The 17,648-nt window shown below is 47.1% G+C and overlaps 1 protein-coding gene across 1 annotated transcript in view; it reads left to right on the plus strand.

The window, feature by feature from the left end:
- The window catches only part of ELP1 (elongator acetyltransferase complex subunit 1), a 133,138-nt gene that overhangs the window by 100,342 nt on the left and 15,148 nt on the right, over positions 1-17,648 (plus strand). Inside the window, exons 28-31 of the mRNA XM_077476258.1 lie at positions 119-320; positions 3,722-3,783; positions 4,499-4,561; positions 16,961-17,021. Of these exons, the coding sequence (XP_077332384.1) occupies positions 119-320; positions 3,722-3,783; positions 4,499-4,561; positions 16,961-17,021 (388 nt within the window). The remainder of the gene's footprint in view (positions 1-118; positions 321-3,721; positions 3,784-4,498; positions 4,562-16,960; positions 17,022-17,648) is intronic.

Consider the following 17,648-nt stretch of genomic DNA (forward strand, 5'->3'; position numbering starts at 1 on the left):
CTTTCTGTGATTTACTGATGCTCCACATCTGTGCTGTACTGCAAAATTCATAATGCATGTTTAACTGCATTTCTGTATGTTATTGCTTTCTAAGAATTCCATGAATTGTGTTTTACAGTCTATCAATGATGCTTATGGGGATCATTTATTTTCAAAACATCAATATGAACAAGCTGGTCTGATCTTTGCTCGTTGTGGAAGTTTGGAGAAAGCTCTTGATGCTTTCGTTGCATGTAGTAGCTGGCAGCAGATACTGTGCATAGCTTCCCAGCTGCAGTACCCAGAGGAAAAAATGGCTTCCTTAGCTCGGAGTGTGGCAAGTGAGTTATTACCCCTTCTGTAATGGGAAAGTCTTTTAAGTAAATCTATGCTGAAAGTGTACATAAACCTACATGCTCAATCACATTTCACCATTTATTTGCTGCAGTTGTAGTTTTTTTTTTTTTCTTCTCGAAATACCTACCATTAGTAACTATATATGAATACTTATGGACTTATAATCTTATGGACTCAGATTTGAAAATACACAAACAGCTGTTTTCATATGAAAATTTATAGGTGTGGGGAAATTCACTAATAAAATGATGTGGAAACCATGACAAACCAAATGTGGAAGGTGCCTGCAATCACTTAGCAACACTGTGTGAACTCTTATCAAAACTTTATCAAAAATGTGGAAGTTTGTATAGCACATATTGTATAACCACGTGCCAACTGCCCCATAGCAGATTTACTGCTCCAGGGTGGATGTTCTGTGCGGAATCGCGTATATATACTTGATTCTGCAACTTTTGCATAGGGGGCGCGCATGCCACTTCTGCCAGTCAACGGGTGCTGGCCAGTGGATGTCCACAGCAACCGCTGATTGCAGAGGAGACACACTGGACAGAGCTCTGCCTATATAAACAATGCAGAGCTCCATCCTCTCTCTGGGGGTGTGCTGGGTTTTGTTGCCCCGCAAAGCAGGGAATAAAATCCAGTACATCCCTTATTAAAAGCAGCACACTGTGTACACAAAAACACTGATTGGCACACATTTAACTCTTTGATCACCCTATATTTTTAAGGATTAGCTCAGGCATGTTCATAACTCCATGTGCCCACGCCCGCCAGAAAGCTGACACTCCACACCCCTAATCACAGGCAGACATTTCCCGATCTGCGGCTGCATAGATAGGGAAATCTCATTACTTGTGATTAGCGCTGCAGTGTGTCAGCTTCCTGCCGGGCACGGGGAGTTGGTAACACGTTTGCGCTGATCTTTCTGTTTAACCCCTTCCTAGCTAGTGGCATTACTACAGTGACTGTATATTTTTAGCACTAATCACTGTATTGGTGTCACTGGTTCCCACAAAGTGTCAGTGTCAGATTGTTAACGGCAATATCGAAGTCCTGCTATAAGTTGCTGATCGCTACCAGAAACTAGTATAAAAAAAAAAAATGTATAAAAATTCTAGTATGTATACCATAGTTATGAATACAAAGGAGGGTTTGAATGCGGCACATGAAAGCGACCAACAAAAATAGTAAACCTCATGACATTTATTCAGCATGTACACGTCTTGTGGTATAACACCTTGTACATACAGGTGTAAAAAAACAATTTCACATATCGTGTATCATTTTATACAAATGATACATAATTCATCTATATACAGAAATGTAAAATATTGAAAACCAATCTTGTTTATACTATAGGATGGTCACGAAAAACAAAAATTGCATGGTAGGATCTGAAGTAAAATATCAATAAAATGTATACGCCGTATCCTGAAAACATTATATGCATCTGGAATTTCTCAACTCGTTTCGTGGACCTATTCCACTTCTTCAGGAGTGAATGCATAAAATGTGTCTTAAAAAGATATATAAAGAGACCAGTATAGTCCATTATTTGATTCTGGTGAAAAGGAACAACAGGGGGATAAGAGTGTAAAAAGTTCATCCCTATGGTACTTGCATATAAATTGGCTCTAGGTCTGCTACTGAAGGCTAAGGGCTTGCCAAAGGTGTCTATCTCGGGAGCTGTGGTGTTGAGGGCCCACGGGAGAGCCGGGCACATACAGTTGTCCCAAGAGGATGGGAATTTCAAAGCTGGAATCACTAGTGGCACACAGCATGTTCATTCAACGTGTCTAGGTTATTAAAAATATGCATACTATAGTTGTGTGTGAATAAGTGATGCTGCTGCCATAAGTGAAGTGTATCAATAATAATGAAAAACTTGAAACAAAAAGGAGGCGAGTGTAAATAAAAAGGCAATTGAGTGAAACATAGGCCCGGTGTGAAATGGAGGACGAAAGTGGTGATAGAATATTTGCATGGAACTCACCATGAATTTGCCCCGAAGGGGGGACAAAGAAAAAGGCAGGGACAGTGATGAAAGCATTGCATAGACATCACCATGCAGGTTCCCAAAATGGGAATAAGCATTGAACAGCCTAAAGATTAATATGTGACTAGGAAGAACGCTATAAGTGAGCAGGCCCTGGAAGGTTACCTTGTAAGTCCCCATGTGATCATGGTCCACATATGTTGTGTGATGGGCCCAGAAAAAATGGGCAACAGGATAAACCAACCTTCATAGGGACACTATATGCATCCTGCGCAGCCAGGGGCCCCACCCCCAGTGTCACTCTGGCATGACCAGTATGGAGAGGTGTCCTCGCCAGCGCCTCTCCCATGAATAGGTCAATTGGATGAAGATGCCGCCCTGTCACCATGACGTCGGAGACCAACACCATGCATGCTGGGTGTGGCACCAATGTGCAGCGGCACAGGTGCACTTACCCTATTTATGGTAGGCAGCGGTTCTCCTGTGCTTGACCGGTGGCTTCCCCTGCTCGGCGGCAGCTTCCCCTGCTCTCCACAGGCATTGGGATGGCTTCCGTTTCCCCTCCTCTATGGCAGCCAATTGGGACTCTTCTCTTTTCAGTCATTCGGAAAACAGGTCTCAGACCTGCTTCTGGTTGGCCGGATTGACGATCTGTGTTTCAATAGCGAATATTCATTCACTGTTGTAACACTTGAGTGGGCTCGTAGCGCAATGCTCTGCATCATGAGCCCACCCTATTTTGAAGCCTATTAGAGCCTCTGGCTCTATTTAGGTGTTTTAAATAAAACACCCCCACCGTTGAACTTCATGCAACCGGTGTCCTGAAAGGGGCTGGATGTATGAATAGGGGGTGATGGCCATGGATAGAGGGGGGCGGCGATTGGGCGCCCCTGATGGATGGTCCGCCATTGCATGATAGTATGGTATATGGCCAGTGATTGTCTAAACTGATACAGACCCAGGTGGGTTCTGCTAACTGGAAAGAATAAACTAAAATAAACATTAATAAATAGTGAGTCGCATAGCAGCAATACATGTGCCTCCATCCCTATTGCAGTTACGCTAAAGGGGTTATATACCATAGTTTGTAGACACTATCTTTCGCAAACCAATCAATATATGCTTTTTGGATTTTTTATTTCTTTTTAATCAAAAATATGTAGCAGAATGCATATTGGCCTAAATTCATGAAGAAATTAGATTTTTTTTTTAAAAAATTTATTGGATATGTTTTATAGCAGAAAGTAAAAATAGCACAGTGCTTTATAGCAAAACGTGGCCTGGTAATGAAGGGGGGGGGGTAAATCTTCTGGAAGTCAAGTGGATAAAGTAGTTTACTTTATATGATCCTGTACATAATTTTGTGGTTTTGTTGTTTCTATCCAGGCAAACTGGTAGAGCAGCGGAAGCATGAAAATGCAGCATTACTTCTGGAACAGTATGCTGAGGTATAGTCTCCTTTTAATTATGTTATTTTGGACAAAATAATAATTTTTTCTCTATATCCGGCATTGAAAAGGTGTGAAGATATACAACAGTATATAACATTCATTTACGGTGATATTGTGGTTTTGCAAGGCAATAATAGTAGATGTTTGGGAATTTTTTATATATGTTATATGGTGGGGATCATTTATGACTTCTATTTGCAAATAGTATTTCTTTTGAAAGCCAGTTGGATTTGTCTAGGTGGGTGACAATAGATACAGTTCTTGATATAATGTTCCCTTTCATGTAGCTGTTAGTTTAGGAAGCTTTAGGGCCTGTGTTGAAGGGCTTTTGGGTTGTGTTGATTAAATTTGATTGAGATGCAGCTGTATTTGACTTGCAGTCAACCTCCTTCTCACCTGCAGTCAATCTGCTTCATGAGGGTTTTGCGCCCCCATAGGTTTGTAAGGGAATGCAAACCCTGCCTGACGTGAACAAAACCCATAAACAAAGGCAGTTACTGTGTGTACATATGGTTTAGTTTACCCAATGCTTTTTTATCTAAAAAAAAACAAAAACAAAAAAAAGTGTACATTGAGAGGTTTTACATGCTTTTCTTTTCTTCTTTCTTTCATATATATATATATATATATATATATATATATATATATATATATATATATATAACAGTGAAATAGTTGCTGCTTTCTGTTAATAATGCTCTTTTTATTTCAGGATTATGAAGAAGCAATTCTATTGCTGTTGGAAGGAGCCTTCTGGGACGAGGCCTTGCGATTGGTAGGAATGTTTAAAAAGATGAATTGTTGGCATTATATAAGGCTGGCCATAGACAGAGCGAGTTTCTTTCCTACAATAATTGCATGTAAAATCTGGCAGGCTGGTTTTACTCAAGTTGATTGATCAAATTGGGTACATTCAGCCTGCCCATAAATGGTTCGAATCTCGGCCACTTCCGGCTGAACTGGCCAATATTCAAGTCTAAGGCAGTCTTAAATGCCTGTAATAAATGATTAAATTACTACTCTGCTGCCTTGTTGGCTTAATTGACTTGGGTATATGATTTGATTCTGACAACCAAATAGGACATCAACAAGTGGTGTATTGTCTTTTATATTATACAAATTTGTCAGGTATCCAGATGTGCAGTATTCTCACAACTTTTATTTATTGTAAGGGCTTGTTTAGGCTACTTTTACACTGGGGCGGTGCCGGTAAAGCGCTGCTTGTGCACTCTGAATGCCAATCAAAGCACCGCTCTCTAAATAAAGTGGTCACCTTACAGTTCTCTTCACACGTTGTTTGCTTCAAATATTATACCCCATGTTGCTTTCTTGGTGCTTCAAAGCATCTCCAAAGCCTCCATAGAAATGTAGTTTTTTTTTTTTTGGTTGAACTAGATGAACTTGTGTCTTTTTCTCTAGCGTTCATTGACGGATACAGCAGCTCTTCTTAGGGTTATATCGCCCCTTTAGGAGAGCACTAGGCAGAAAGTGGTAAAAACAGCTTGCACAGCTGCCCAGGGGGCGGTCCTACTGGCTATAACCCCTCACACTGCATCCAGCAGCTCAGTTTTTTTCTGCCTAGTGTAGGAGAAGGATCTGGCTCCCTGAGGGGACCATTGGTCCTGGGATTTTTTTTTTTTTTTTTTCTGCATTTTTGATCCTGTAATCTACAATCAACAGCCGGGCTGGGTGACAGGCTGGATAATATAGATCCTTGTAGTCTCCCCAGTCTGGCCATCGAGCATGAGTAGACCTTAGCTACGTGCTGGGTTGGCCACGACATGCCCCTTTCTGGTCCAAGGGCAGCTGGTGAGCTATATGCTCCAGGGCACACATATGACCAGGCTACGGCTGTCCGTATCACAGTGTGCCGTGGCTGACAGCCACCCCGTACTGCTCGGGTGATGGGTCTGTGGTGGAATGCGTCCAGAAGTCCCGGCAGGAATGGCAAGTATGGTTCCACCTGTCTCGGCAGGATGGAGCAGCTGGGCATTCCCTGGGAGGTCAACTAGGGGGTCTCACTCTCCCTTTCTTCTCTCACTGTCCCTCTTTCCCTTCTCCCCATGCTATGGGCCACTGTGTGACTGGGCATGAGTGCAGTGCACGTACCTGGCCGGGGGGGGGGGGTGGCTCCAGGCCTTGGGGTTCGCTCATTCTTTTCCCTGTTTTTCTGGGTCACGGGGAGGTGTTCAGGCTGTTTGTCACAGGGGGGAGGCCGTCGCGCGGTCCGCAGCCATTTTCCTGTAGCCTTAGTCAGGATATCACTGTCGGACATTTTCTAGTAGGTTCGGTGGCCATTTTCTCGGCGCCTCAGACGTTTTTGGCTAGGACGGCCAGCGGCCATTTTCTTGTAGCCACAGCTTGTTTTACCTCTAGCGCTGGGTGACTGCTTGCTGTAGAACAGCGCAATTTTCACACACAACACCTCATGGCTGACACAGGGGAGAGCGGACAGCGGCAGCACAGCGCAGTACGTTGGTCAGGGTGGTGAGTCCTGCGGGGGGCCCCTCAGTCTGACAGCTAGGAGGGTGGGCTTTTGTGTACCTTGCCTTAGGACCCTGAGTGGTGACAGGCGAGTGTGGGTCAGCATGGCGTCAGAAGCAAGCGCTTCTTCCCCAGACATCCCTGTTATTGCAAGCGGCGCACCTGTGGTGCCTATGGACGCATTGTCGGTGGTCCTGGAGTCCTTTGTTGCCAGGGTGGAGGTGGCATGCGGGCGCAAGGGGTGTAAAAAAAAAAAAGCCCCCTCCCCCCACCGTCTTCTGGGGAGAGCTTTGATTCAGACCCACTGTGACTGGCGGCCCCTGTTCTGACGTGTCAGAGGATGCGGACCAGGACCGTTTGGACAGTGAGGATAACTCTGTGTCCGGGTCAGCGCAGGAGAAATTGCTAGTAGGAGCACATATTACAGCGGTGTGGGATACCTTGAAGATACAGGATACGGCAGGGACATCTGCAGAGGTGTCAATCCCTTTTGGGTCACACAAACTGGCCCGCAACTACTAAGGTATTTCCATATTTAACTTATTTTGATAAGTTCATTCACAAGGAATGGGGAAGCCCGCAACGGGCCTTTTCAGTCCTGAGAAGAATGGCAGTGCATTACCCTTTTGAGGAGAGCCTTCTGAAAAAATGGACATCTCTGGTCCTCGGTATCCAGGTTGGATAAAGTAACCACGATTCCGGTAGAAGGGACTCCTGCCATCAAGGACCCTGCCAACAGGAGGGCCGAGACAGTGACCCTGTCCATGTTTGCGGAGGTGGGGTCAGCGTTACGACCAGTATTGGCCACGGCCTTGGTGTCGCAGACGCTTACTGAATAGGCAAAATTGTTACACCGTGAATTGGAGAAGCAACAGGCTTCCCCAGACTGCATAGAACTGGCATAGGTGCATGGCCTTAAGTATGTCTGTGATGCGGCCCTGGATACGGCCCCCCTGCTCTCTAGAGCATCAGTATCAGCAGTAGTGCTATGGTGCCTGATTTGGCTGAAATGCTGATCTGCAGACCAGGCATCTAAGAAAGCACTGGCGGATTTTCACTTCCAAGGTGGGAGGCTATTTGGAGCCTCGCTGGATGAATTTATTAAGAATGTTACTCCTGCGAAGAGCACGTTGCTCCTACAGTCCAGGAAGGGTAAGGAGCCAGGCCGTAGGCAAGGGCCCTCTTTTTCCATTCAGAAGCGGCTTTTTCGCCCGCCCGGGTCAACAGGTAAGCGTTCCCAGTCCGACAAGGCACCTGCTGACGGACAAAAGCATCCCTGGTTTGGCAAGCTAAACAAGCCTGCGAGCAAATCTGCCGCATAAAGGTTTGCACCCACCCGACTCTGGGGTGGGGGGGTCGCCTTCGGGAGTTTGCAACTCTGTGGGCCTCCCTACTTTCTGACCAATGGGTCAGTGGACTGGTTTCGTCAGGCTACAAGATAGATTCTTTCCCTTCAACCTTCACCTCCTTCCGTCTCGTCGGGAGGCCCTGTTTTGGGCAGTACAGGACCTGCTACTGCGTGGCGTGAGATTACCTGTACTGACGCTGAAAAGGTTTCAGGGATTCTACTTCAATCTGTTTGTAGTTCCAAAGAAGGAACGGGTCCATCCAATCCTGGATCTCAAGGCCCTCAACAGCTTTGTGAAAGTACGAATGTTCAGAATGGAATCTGTTCGCTCCGTGGTCGCTGCAGTCCATCAGGGGGACTTCCTGGTGTCCTTGGACATCAAGGACGCATACTTGCATGTACCCATATGCCTCAGGCATCGGAGGTTTCTGCGATTTGCAGTCAGGGAAGAGCACTACCAATTTGTGTCTCTCCCTTTTGGCCTGGCGTCGGAACCCTGGGTCTTCACCAAGGTGTTAGCCCCAATTCTAGCACTGTTAAGGCAATATGGGTTCGCAATCGTGGGTTACCTAGAAGACCTCCTGTTGAAAGCGACTTCCGCCTCAGAATTAAGGGAGGATGTGGCGATCACCATACAGACTCGGGAAGTTTGGTTGGGTACTGAACCTCCAGAAGTCTGTGTTGGTACCGGCTCAAAGTCTGGGGCACCTAGGCTTACTGCTGGACTCTTCAGAAACGAGAGTCTTTCTCCCTTTGGACAAGCTGCAGACTCTTCAAGCTGCGTTGAAGTTGTTGGTGAACCGCAGGTGGTTGTGTGTGCATTTGTGCAGGCGAGTCCTGGGTCTCATGGTAGCCACTTTTGAGGCGGTACTGTATGCTCAATTCCACACTCAAGTATTGCAGAAAGAGATCCTGACCAAATGGGACAAATCTCCGTTATCCCTGGATTGTCAAATTCTGGTGAGCCAGCTAGTCAGGGAATCCCTTCTCTGGTGGCTGAGGTCTCCGGCCCTTCGGTCCGGAAAATCGTTCCTTCCTTTCCATTGGACGGTGATCACAACGGACGCCAGCCTGACCGGTTGGGGGAGAGTTTTGGGCGTACAGTCGGCCCAGGGTCGCTGGACGCAGGAAGAATCCCGCCTGCCGATGTAATGTACTAGAGCTTCGGGCGATCAGGCGGTGCCTCTCCACATGGTCAAAGAGGCTGCAGGGGCAGGATCCAGTCAGACAATGCCACGGCGGTGGCATATGTCAACCATCAAGAATGAACAAAGAGCTCTGCTGCAGCACGGGAGGTCGCTCACATCCTGCAGTGGGCAGAGCGGGGCATGCCAGCCTTGTCGGCCGTATACATTCCGGGCATAGAAAACTGGCAGGCCGACTACCTAAGTCGTCTGATGCTGGACCAAGGGGAATGGTCGTTGCATCCGGATGTATTCTGGCTCATTTGCCTAAGGTGGGCCACACCAGATGTCGATCTCTTGGCCTCTTGGCTCAATCAGAAGGTACAGAGGTTTGTGGCCAGAATAAGCGATCCCTGGGCAGATGTGTTGGTGGCTCCATGGAGGCATTATTGGCTGATTTATGCCATCCTCCCACTAAAACTTCTACCACGCCTGCTACGCAGAGGGGAGGCTGAGAGGATTCCATTGATTCTGATTGCCCCAGATTGGCCTCAGCGTCCTTGGTACGCTGACTAGTACAAATGGTGGCGGATGTTCCTTGGCGGCTGCCGTTGCGAGAGGACCTTCTATCGCAAGGTCCAATAATTCATTCTGCTTTACCATCGCTGGTTTTAACGGCATGGCTATTGGAAGCCAGGTGCTAAGGGCCCGGGGTCTGTCAGACTCGGTAATTCCGACTATGTTGAGGGCACGGAAGTCCTCTTCTCTGAAGATTTATCATCATATGTGGAGGCCTACATCTCCTTTTCTGAATCCTGCTGTTTTTGCATCGAGGAATGGATCAGAAACTTGCTTTAAGCACCAACAAGGGGCAGATATCAGCCTTGGCTGTCTTCTTTCAACAACCCTTGGTGACTCACTCATTGGTGAGTACATTTGTGCAAGGGGTTTGACATGTGGCCCCTTTGGTTCGACCACTGCTTCCTATGTGGGATCTGAATCTGGTGCTGTCGATTCTTCAGAATCCGCCATTTGAAAGTATTAGGGAGATTCCCTTGTTGACTCTTTTCTCAGAAAGTAGTCTTTCTAGTGCCGATTACATCTGCCAGGAGAGTTTCTGAATAGGCAGCCTTGTCATGCAAGTCCCCCTACCTGCACAGGGATAAGGCGGTACTGCGTCCGCAGACCTCTTTTCTCTTATGTTCACTAATTGACACAGCTCCTTTCTTAGACCATAGGGTTGTTACCCCACCTTCAGGAGAGGACTAGGCAGAACATGTTAAAATGTTATAATAAAAGTAGAACTTTCTAGTTCCGCCTAAGGGGCGGTCCCTTAGGTAACAACCCCTCTGCCTGCTACTGCAGCCTCAGTTTTTTTTTCTGCCTAGTGAAGGAGAAGGACCTAGGAACCCTGCGGGCCCATCGGTCCGTGGATTTTTCTGCAGAAGTTTTGCTTTTTGCGCAAGATTAAAGATCCTGTGATCTGCTGTCAACAGCCGGCTGGGTGACCCTTATCCTTGTAGTCTCCCTAGCCTGGCCAGTGAGCGTGTGCAGACCAGAGCTCCGTGCTGTATTGGCCACGACATGCCCCCATCTCCAGGGGCGGCCGGTGGGCATAATGCCCCGGGGCACACACATGACCGGGCTACTGATGTCTGCGTCACAGCGTGCCGGGCCAGCAGCCACCACGTACTGATCGGAGAGTGGGTCTGTGATAGAATGTCTCCCAGCTCTTCAGGACTGTTAAGTACAGCTCTCCCTGCCTCTGTGGGGCTGAGCAGCTGGGGCATTCCTGGGAGGTCGATTCACCTCCCTCTCTTCTCTCCCTGTCCCTATCTTCCCTCACCCCCCCTTTTTCCTGTGTGGGGATGCTGCATGGGCTGCTGAGCGGTATGTGTGCCATAGACAGAGACTCCCCGGGGGGGCTCTCATCTGGGGGGGTACTGTGCTGGATAGCTGTGCCCTTAATGTGTGTAGGTCTCTCCCCTGAGGTGTCTGGAGGCTGTGTCTGCTGATCGCTGTAGCGCTGTTTTACCGCCATTTCTCTGCAGCGCTGTTTTACCGCCATTTCTCTGCCTGTTTTTTCACTGTTCTTCATTGCATACAGTGCTCAGCCATTTTTGGTGTGACCAGGGAACAGCATGCTCTGTCCTCATTTCCCCTGTGATTATGTCCTTTATACTGGACGCTCGGCGACCACTTTGTTAAAGCCTGAACACATTTTTCAGCTTCAACGCTATTCAGAAGAGTTCAGCAGAGAGCAGTTTGGTCTCTTCTGCATCTGGGAGCTGACACAGGCACACCTAGCTGGATGGCGCAGATCTCGGTCAGGGTGGTGAGTCCTGCGGGAGGAGCCTCTCAGCCAGCAGCAGTTAGGAGGGTTGGACCATCACTGTCCTAAGTCCCCAAAAGGTGGTAGACAGGGTAGGGTCAGCATGGCTTCAGAAACTGGTGTTTCTTCCCCGAAATCCAGGCAATTGCAACCGGTTTGCCTGCAGAGAGTGCAGTGCCTCTGGACGTTTTGTCGGCGGTCCTTAATTTGTTTTTTGCCAAGATGGAGGCGGTGCATGGGGGCAAAGGTGGTAAAAAAAAACGGCCCCTGCCCACCCCCGTCCTCCGGGAAGAGCTCTGACGCGGATTCGGGACCCGCTGAGACTGGTGACCCCTGTTCTGTTGTTTCAGACGACGCTGACCAGGACTGTTCGGACAGTGAGGAGGATTCCCCGTCCGGGTCCATGCGCGATAAAGCGCTTGTTGGAGCACTTATCACAGCTGTGCATGATGCCCTGAAAATTCAGGAGCCAGCAGATCCCTCTGCTGATGTAGCGGTCCCTTTTTGGGTCCCGTAAGCCAGCCCGTCTGCCTAAGGTGTTTCCGTATCTGACTTATTTAGATAAGTTCATATACAAGGAATGGGGTCGACCGCAACGGACCTTATTGGTTCCCAAATACATGGCGGTGTGTTATCTCTTTGAGGAGAGCCTTCTCAAGAAGTGGTCAGCTCCTCCGGTCGTGGATCCCCCAGTATCCAGGTTAAACAAAGTAACCACGATCCCGGTAGAGGGGACTCCTGCCTTTAAAGGACCCCACAGACTGGAAGGCGGAGGCAGTGGCTCGTTCCTTGTTTACGGTTGTAGGGTCAGCAATGCGACCAGTACTGGCATCTGCACTTGTGTCACTGAGTGGGCAAAACTTTTGCACAGCGAATTGGGGGAGCAGCAGGCTTCTCCTGTCTGAGTGGAACTAGCAGACCAGTTAGTGCTAGGCCTTAAGTATGTTTGTGACACATCCTGGATACCCTTCCTCTGTTACCCAGGGCTTCAGTGTCAGCAGTGGTGCTGAGGAGCCTGATTTGGCTAAAATGCTGTTCGGCAGTCCAGGCATCTAAAAAAAAAAAAGCCCTGACGGATCTATCCTTCCTTGGCGAACAGCTTTTTGGAGCCGCATTAGATGACATTATTAAAAATGCCACAGGTGGTAAGAGTACACTACTCCCACAGGCCAGGAAGGCTAAGGAGCCACGCCGTAGGCAAGGGCCCTCTTTTTCCGCTCACGGCTTTTTCATCCACCCGGGGCTTCTGCTAAGCGCCCCCAGCCCGACAGGACGACCTCTGAAGGACAAAAGCATCCCTGGAACCGCAAGCCTAACAAGCCTGCGAGCAAAAGTGCTGCCGCATGAAAGTTTGCCCCGCCTGCAACACGGGTGGGGGGACGCCTTTGGGAGTTGTAGCCCGGTGGGCCTCTCGGCTGTCTGACCAATGGGTCTGCGATCTGATTTCCTCAGGCTACAAGATAGAGTTCCTTGGCCACAAAACAGATTCTTCCCCTCCAGCATACCCGTACTCCCGGAAGCGAGAATCTCCCTTCAGACAAGCTGCGAACTCTCAGAGCCACGGTAAAACTGCTGATGAACCGCAGGTGGTCGTCGCTACGCTTCTGCATGTGAGTCCTGGGACTCATGGTGGCCTCCTTTGAGGCAGTACCTTATGTCCAGTTTCACACAAGTTTTGCAGAAGGAGATCTTTACGAAATGGGACAAATCTCCGTTATCCTTGGATCGGCAGATTCAGGTGAGCCAGTCAGTCAAGGACTCCCTGCTCTGGTGGCTGAGGTCCCCGGCACTTTGGTCTCAGAAGTCATTCCTACCTCTACGTTGGACAGTGATCACAACGGACGCCAGCCTAACCGGCTGGAGTGGAGTAATGGGAGTTCAGTGGACCCAGGGCCTCTGGACGGAGGAGGAATCCAAGTTGCCGATCAATGTGCTCGAGCTGTGAGCAATCAGACTATGCCTCTCCACATGGTCGATAAGACTTTGAGGGTGTCCGATCAGGATCCAGTCAGACAACGCCATGGCGGTGACATATGTTAATCACTAAGGAGGAACAAGAAGCTTGGCTGCCGCACGGGAGGTCACTCACATCCTTCAGTGGGCAGAGTGACATGTACCGGCCCTATCAGCTATTTACATCCCGGGAGTGGAGAACTGGCAGGCGGACTACCTAAGTCGCCAGATGCTGGACCCAGGAGGTGTTCAGGCTACTGTGCCTGCGATGGGGCACACCAGACATGGATCTTCTGGCCTACCGTCTCAATTGGAAGGTGCCGAGATTCGTGCCCAGGAAATCCTTGGGCAGACGCGTCAGACTTGCTGGTGGCTCCGTGGGATCAGTACCGACTAATCTATGCCTTTCCTCCACTTAAACTGTTACCACGTCTGCTCTGAGTGGAGTCCGAGGGGATTCCAGTAATGCTGATTGCCCCAGATTGGTCCCTGGTACGCAGACCTAGTGCACCTGGTGGTGGACGCCCCATGGCGACTGTTATTACGAGAGGACCTGCTGCCTCAAGGTCTGATTCTCCATCCTGCTTTACCATCGCTGGTTTTAACGGCATGGCTATTGAGAGCCAGGTGTTGAGAAACTGGGGTCTTTCGGACTCAGTGATTCCAACTATGCTGAGAGCACAAATCTTCTTCTAGGAAGATATATCATAGTACCTGGAAGGCCTGCATCTCCATGTGTGAGGAGAAAGTATAACGTCCGCGCTCCTTTTCTATATCCAGGATCCTGCTGTTTCTACAGCAAGGAGTAGACCAGATATTGGCTTTAAGCACCATTAAAGGACAAATATCAGCTTTGGCTGTTTTTTTCAGCGACTCCTGGCGTCTTACTCTCTAGTGAGCACTTTTGTTCAAGGAGTCCGACTCCTTGTTTGTTTCGGTGGCTGGTCTGAAAAAAGGCATGGCGGTCTCGTCGGCCAACATTTCCAGGTGGATCAGACAGATTGTATTACAGGCCTACACCTTGAAGGGGTCCCCCCTTTCCGGTCACGGTCCACTCCACCAGGGCAATTGGAACGTCTTGGGCCTTCCAACATCAAGCGCCTGTCGCTCAAGTGTGTAAAGCAGCGACTTGGTTGTCTGTTCACACCTTTACAAAATTCTACAAGGTAGATGTCGGTGCTTGGGCTGATGCCTGTTTTGGCCACAAAGTTTTGCAGGCGGCCGTGTAATTGCAATTTTTTTAAAAACACAGTACCTTGGAGTAAATGCACTGTTGCATTTGTTACCCCAGGTTCTGGTGCGGTTTGGAGGTTGTGACTCCCAGATTTGAGGAGCACTCTTTGTTTTTTATTTATTTTTTTGTTGTTTTTTTTTGGTGGGTAAAAAAGTTCTTGGTTATTCCCACACACTGTTGTTTTTTGTGGGTAAAGTTTTTATACTAGTTCCCACATGCCATTGTGGGTGAAGTTTTTATGCCCTTTTGGCACTGCTTGGGGACGTCCCGATGGTCTAAGAAAGGAGCTGTGTCAGTCGGTGAACGTAAGAGAAAATAGGATTTTTTGTACTCGCCGTAAAATCCTTTTCTCTGTAGTTCACTGACACAGCACCCTCCCCTCCTAATTTTATTTATTTTTTATTTTTTTATGTTCTACTGCTTGTTAACGTACTGAGGCTGCAGTAGCAGGCTGAGGGGTTGTTACCTAAGGGACAGCCCCTTAGGCGGAACCAGAAAGTTCTAGTTTTATTATAACATATGTTCTGCCTAGTCCTCTCCTGAAGGTGTCAGTCAGTGAACTACAGAGAAAAGGATTTTACGGTGAGTTCAAAAAGGTATGGCGGTCTCGTCCACCACCATCTCTCGGTGGATCAGACAGATCGTAGTTCAGGCTTATACCTTAAAGGGGCGGCTGCCCCCCTTTCCTGTCAAGGCACATTCCACCAGAGCACTTGGCGCCTCCTGGGCTTTCCGACATCAAGCGTCTGTCTCCTAGGTGTGTAAGGTGGCGACTTGGTCATCTGTTCACACTTTCACAAAATTTTACAAATTTGATGTTCGTGCATCTTCGGATGCTTGCTTTGGCCGCGAGGTTTGCTTTGGTGTGTAAGGTTGCCATTCACACTTCCATTTAAGTTACAAGGTTATTGCAAACGCAGGCTTTACTGGCGGCCGTTTAAGGTGGCAACTCCTCTGTTGAGGAGTTCCTCTTTGTTGTAGATGAAGTTATTTTTTGCTGTTTCCACCCCTTTTTTTTTTTTACGCTGCTTGGGGACGTCCCTAAGGTCCAGAAGAGCTGCTGTGTCCGTCAATGATTGATAGAGAAAATAGGATTTTTGTACTCGCCGTAAAATCCTTTTCTCTGAAGTTCTTTGACGGACAGAGCACCCACCCCTCCTATTTATGTTTGTACTGCTTATGACGAGCTGAGCTGCTGGATGCAGTGTGAGGGGTTATAGCCAGTAGGACTGCCCCCTGGGTGGTGCTGTGCAAGTGTTGCTGTTTTTAACGCTTTCTGCCTAGCCCTTTCCTAAAGGGGCGATATAACCCTAAGGTCAAGAAGAGCTGCTGTGTCCGTCAATGAACTTCAGAGAAAGGGATTTTACGAGGAGTACAAAAAATCCTATTTTTTTTTTCAACCTGACTAACTATGTAACTATGAATCCAAAACTAATATTGAGGTTAAAACATGCTCTGTAAAAAAAAACAAAGGCAAGGACCCTGACCCCTCATAGTTTCTGCTTTAAGTATATTCATTTAGGGTTTGATTCCCTCCATGGTTATTTACAACTCTTTGCACAGAGTTGGTGCAAAGCTTACTTTATTATAGTGACAAAGTCGTGCATCTCTGTTCAGTTTGTGCATATTTTTTCACAAGTTAATTCTAAGGGGAATGAATTCTGTTAGGCACATGCTATTGTGTGCTTAGGCGTCCAACATTAAAGTGGAACTACACTGCGTCTGAGCACCACAAACCAAAAACACTTAACTTTTTAATATTCAGAACATACTAACCCATCCATGCATGTCTCCATGCTTTATTTTGATGAGAAATCACTTTGAAAAAACACCCTCTAGATGGCTATGGCCATCTTGAGTAAGGGCAGATGATTCATGTAGCATTTATTTCCTGGAATCCATCTGCTCTTAGCTCAGGAATGCATGCAGAAGGGTGTGTTAGCTGAGAAAGCCCCTTCTCTTCTGAAGACTCCTGGGATGTTTGACATAATTTTCCTAGGCATGGAAAGCAGGAAGTAACTGAAGAAATGTGAAAAAAAGTAAAAATGATACATCCATCTGCTCTTAGCTCAGGAATGCATGCAGAAGGGTGTGTTAGCTGAGAAAGCCCCTTCTCTTCTGAAGACTCCTGGGATGTTTGACATAATTTTCCTAGGCATGGAAAGCAGGAAGTAACTGAAGAAATGTGAAAAAAAGTAAAAATGATACATCCATCTGCTCTTAGCTCAGGAATGCATGCAGAAGGGTGTGTTAGCTGAGAAAGCCCCTTCTCTTCTGAAGACTCCTGGGATGTTTGACATAATTTTCCTAGGCATGGAAAGCAGGAAGTAACTGAAGAAATGTGAAAAAAAGTAAAAATGATACATCCATCTGCTCTTAGCTCAGGAATGCATGCAGAAGGGTGTGTTAGCTGAGAAAGCCCCTTCTCTTCTGAAGACTCCTGGGATGTTTGACATAATTTTCCTAGGCATGGAAAGCAGGAAGTAACTGAAGAAATGTGAAAAAAAGTAAAAATGATATACTTTCCAATCTATTTACTGATGTTAGCATTATAAGGATTAAAATGGTCACTGTTGATTGAGAGAATGAAGTTCTGCTTTAAACTGTGTGGTAAAAGGAGTTCTTTGTAAAACAAGAGCATTGTAGAAACTAAAGGTTAAATTAGATAATGTGATTTATTTATTTTTTTTAACCCTTAGATATACAAATATAAACGTCTCGACATAATAGAAACAAACGTGAAGCCTGCAATAACTGAAGGTAAATGCATTCTATGGATAATAAATATCTGAGCATCATTTAGCAGTTTAATTTTAAAAAAAAATGTGTTTGCCTAGTTTTTTTTTGTTCTAATAATTTTTATTACATTTTTCAAAACCGCATGCAGAAATTTATGCTCAGATATTCATCATAAAATTGTTGAAACAAGGATTTAATATACACTATGATCAGTTGCCCTTATCAAATACATATTAACATAGTAAGAAAGGTGGTATTTTGGCAAGACAGACTTCCTTGTCCCCTGACGGCATCTTACAAAACCATCATTTGCCCCCTCCGCCTCCCCTTGCCCCATCATCCTGGTTTAACTGAACCAATGCCTAAAACAGTGAGGGAGCGGAGAGAAAAAAAAAAGGGAAAGAAGAAATGAAGAATTATGCCACGTACACACGACCAGACTTTTTGACAGCAAAGGTCCGACGGAACGAGTCCATCGGACAATTCGATCGTGTGTGGGCTCCATCGGACCTTTGCTTGCCAAAAATCCGGCGGACTTTAGAAATAGAACATGTTTTACATTTTTCCACCAGAACTCCGCCGGACCGAGAAATCCGTTCGTGTGTATGCTAGTCCGACAGACAAAAACCGACGCTAGGGCAGCTATTG

This window comes from Lithobates pipiens, unplaced genomic scaffold (assembly GCF_037356315.1).
Source record: "Lithobates pipiens isolate NorthernLeopardFrog02 unplaced genomic scaffold, aLitPip1_a1.2 Scaffold_13, whole genome shotgun sequence".
NCBI classification, from domain to species: domain Eukaryota; kingdom Metazoa; phylum Chordata; class Amphibia; order Anura; family Ranidae; genus Lithobates; species Lithobates pipiens.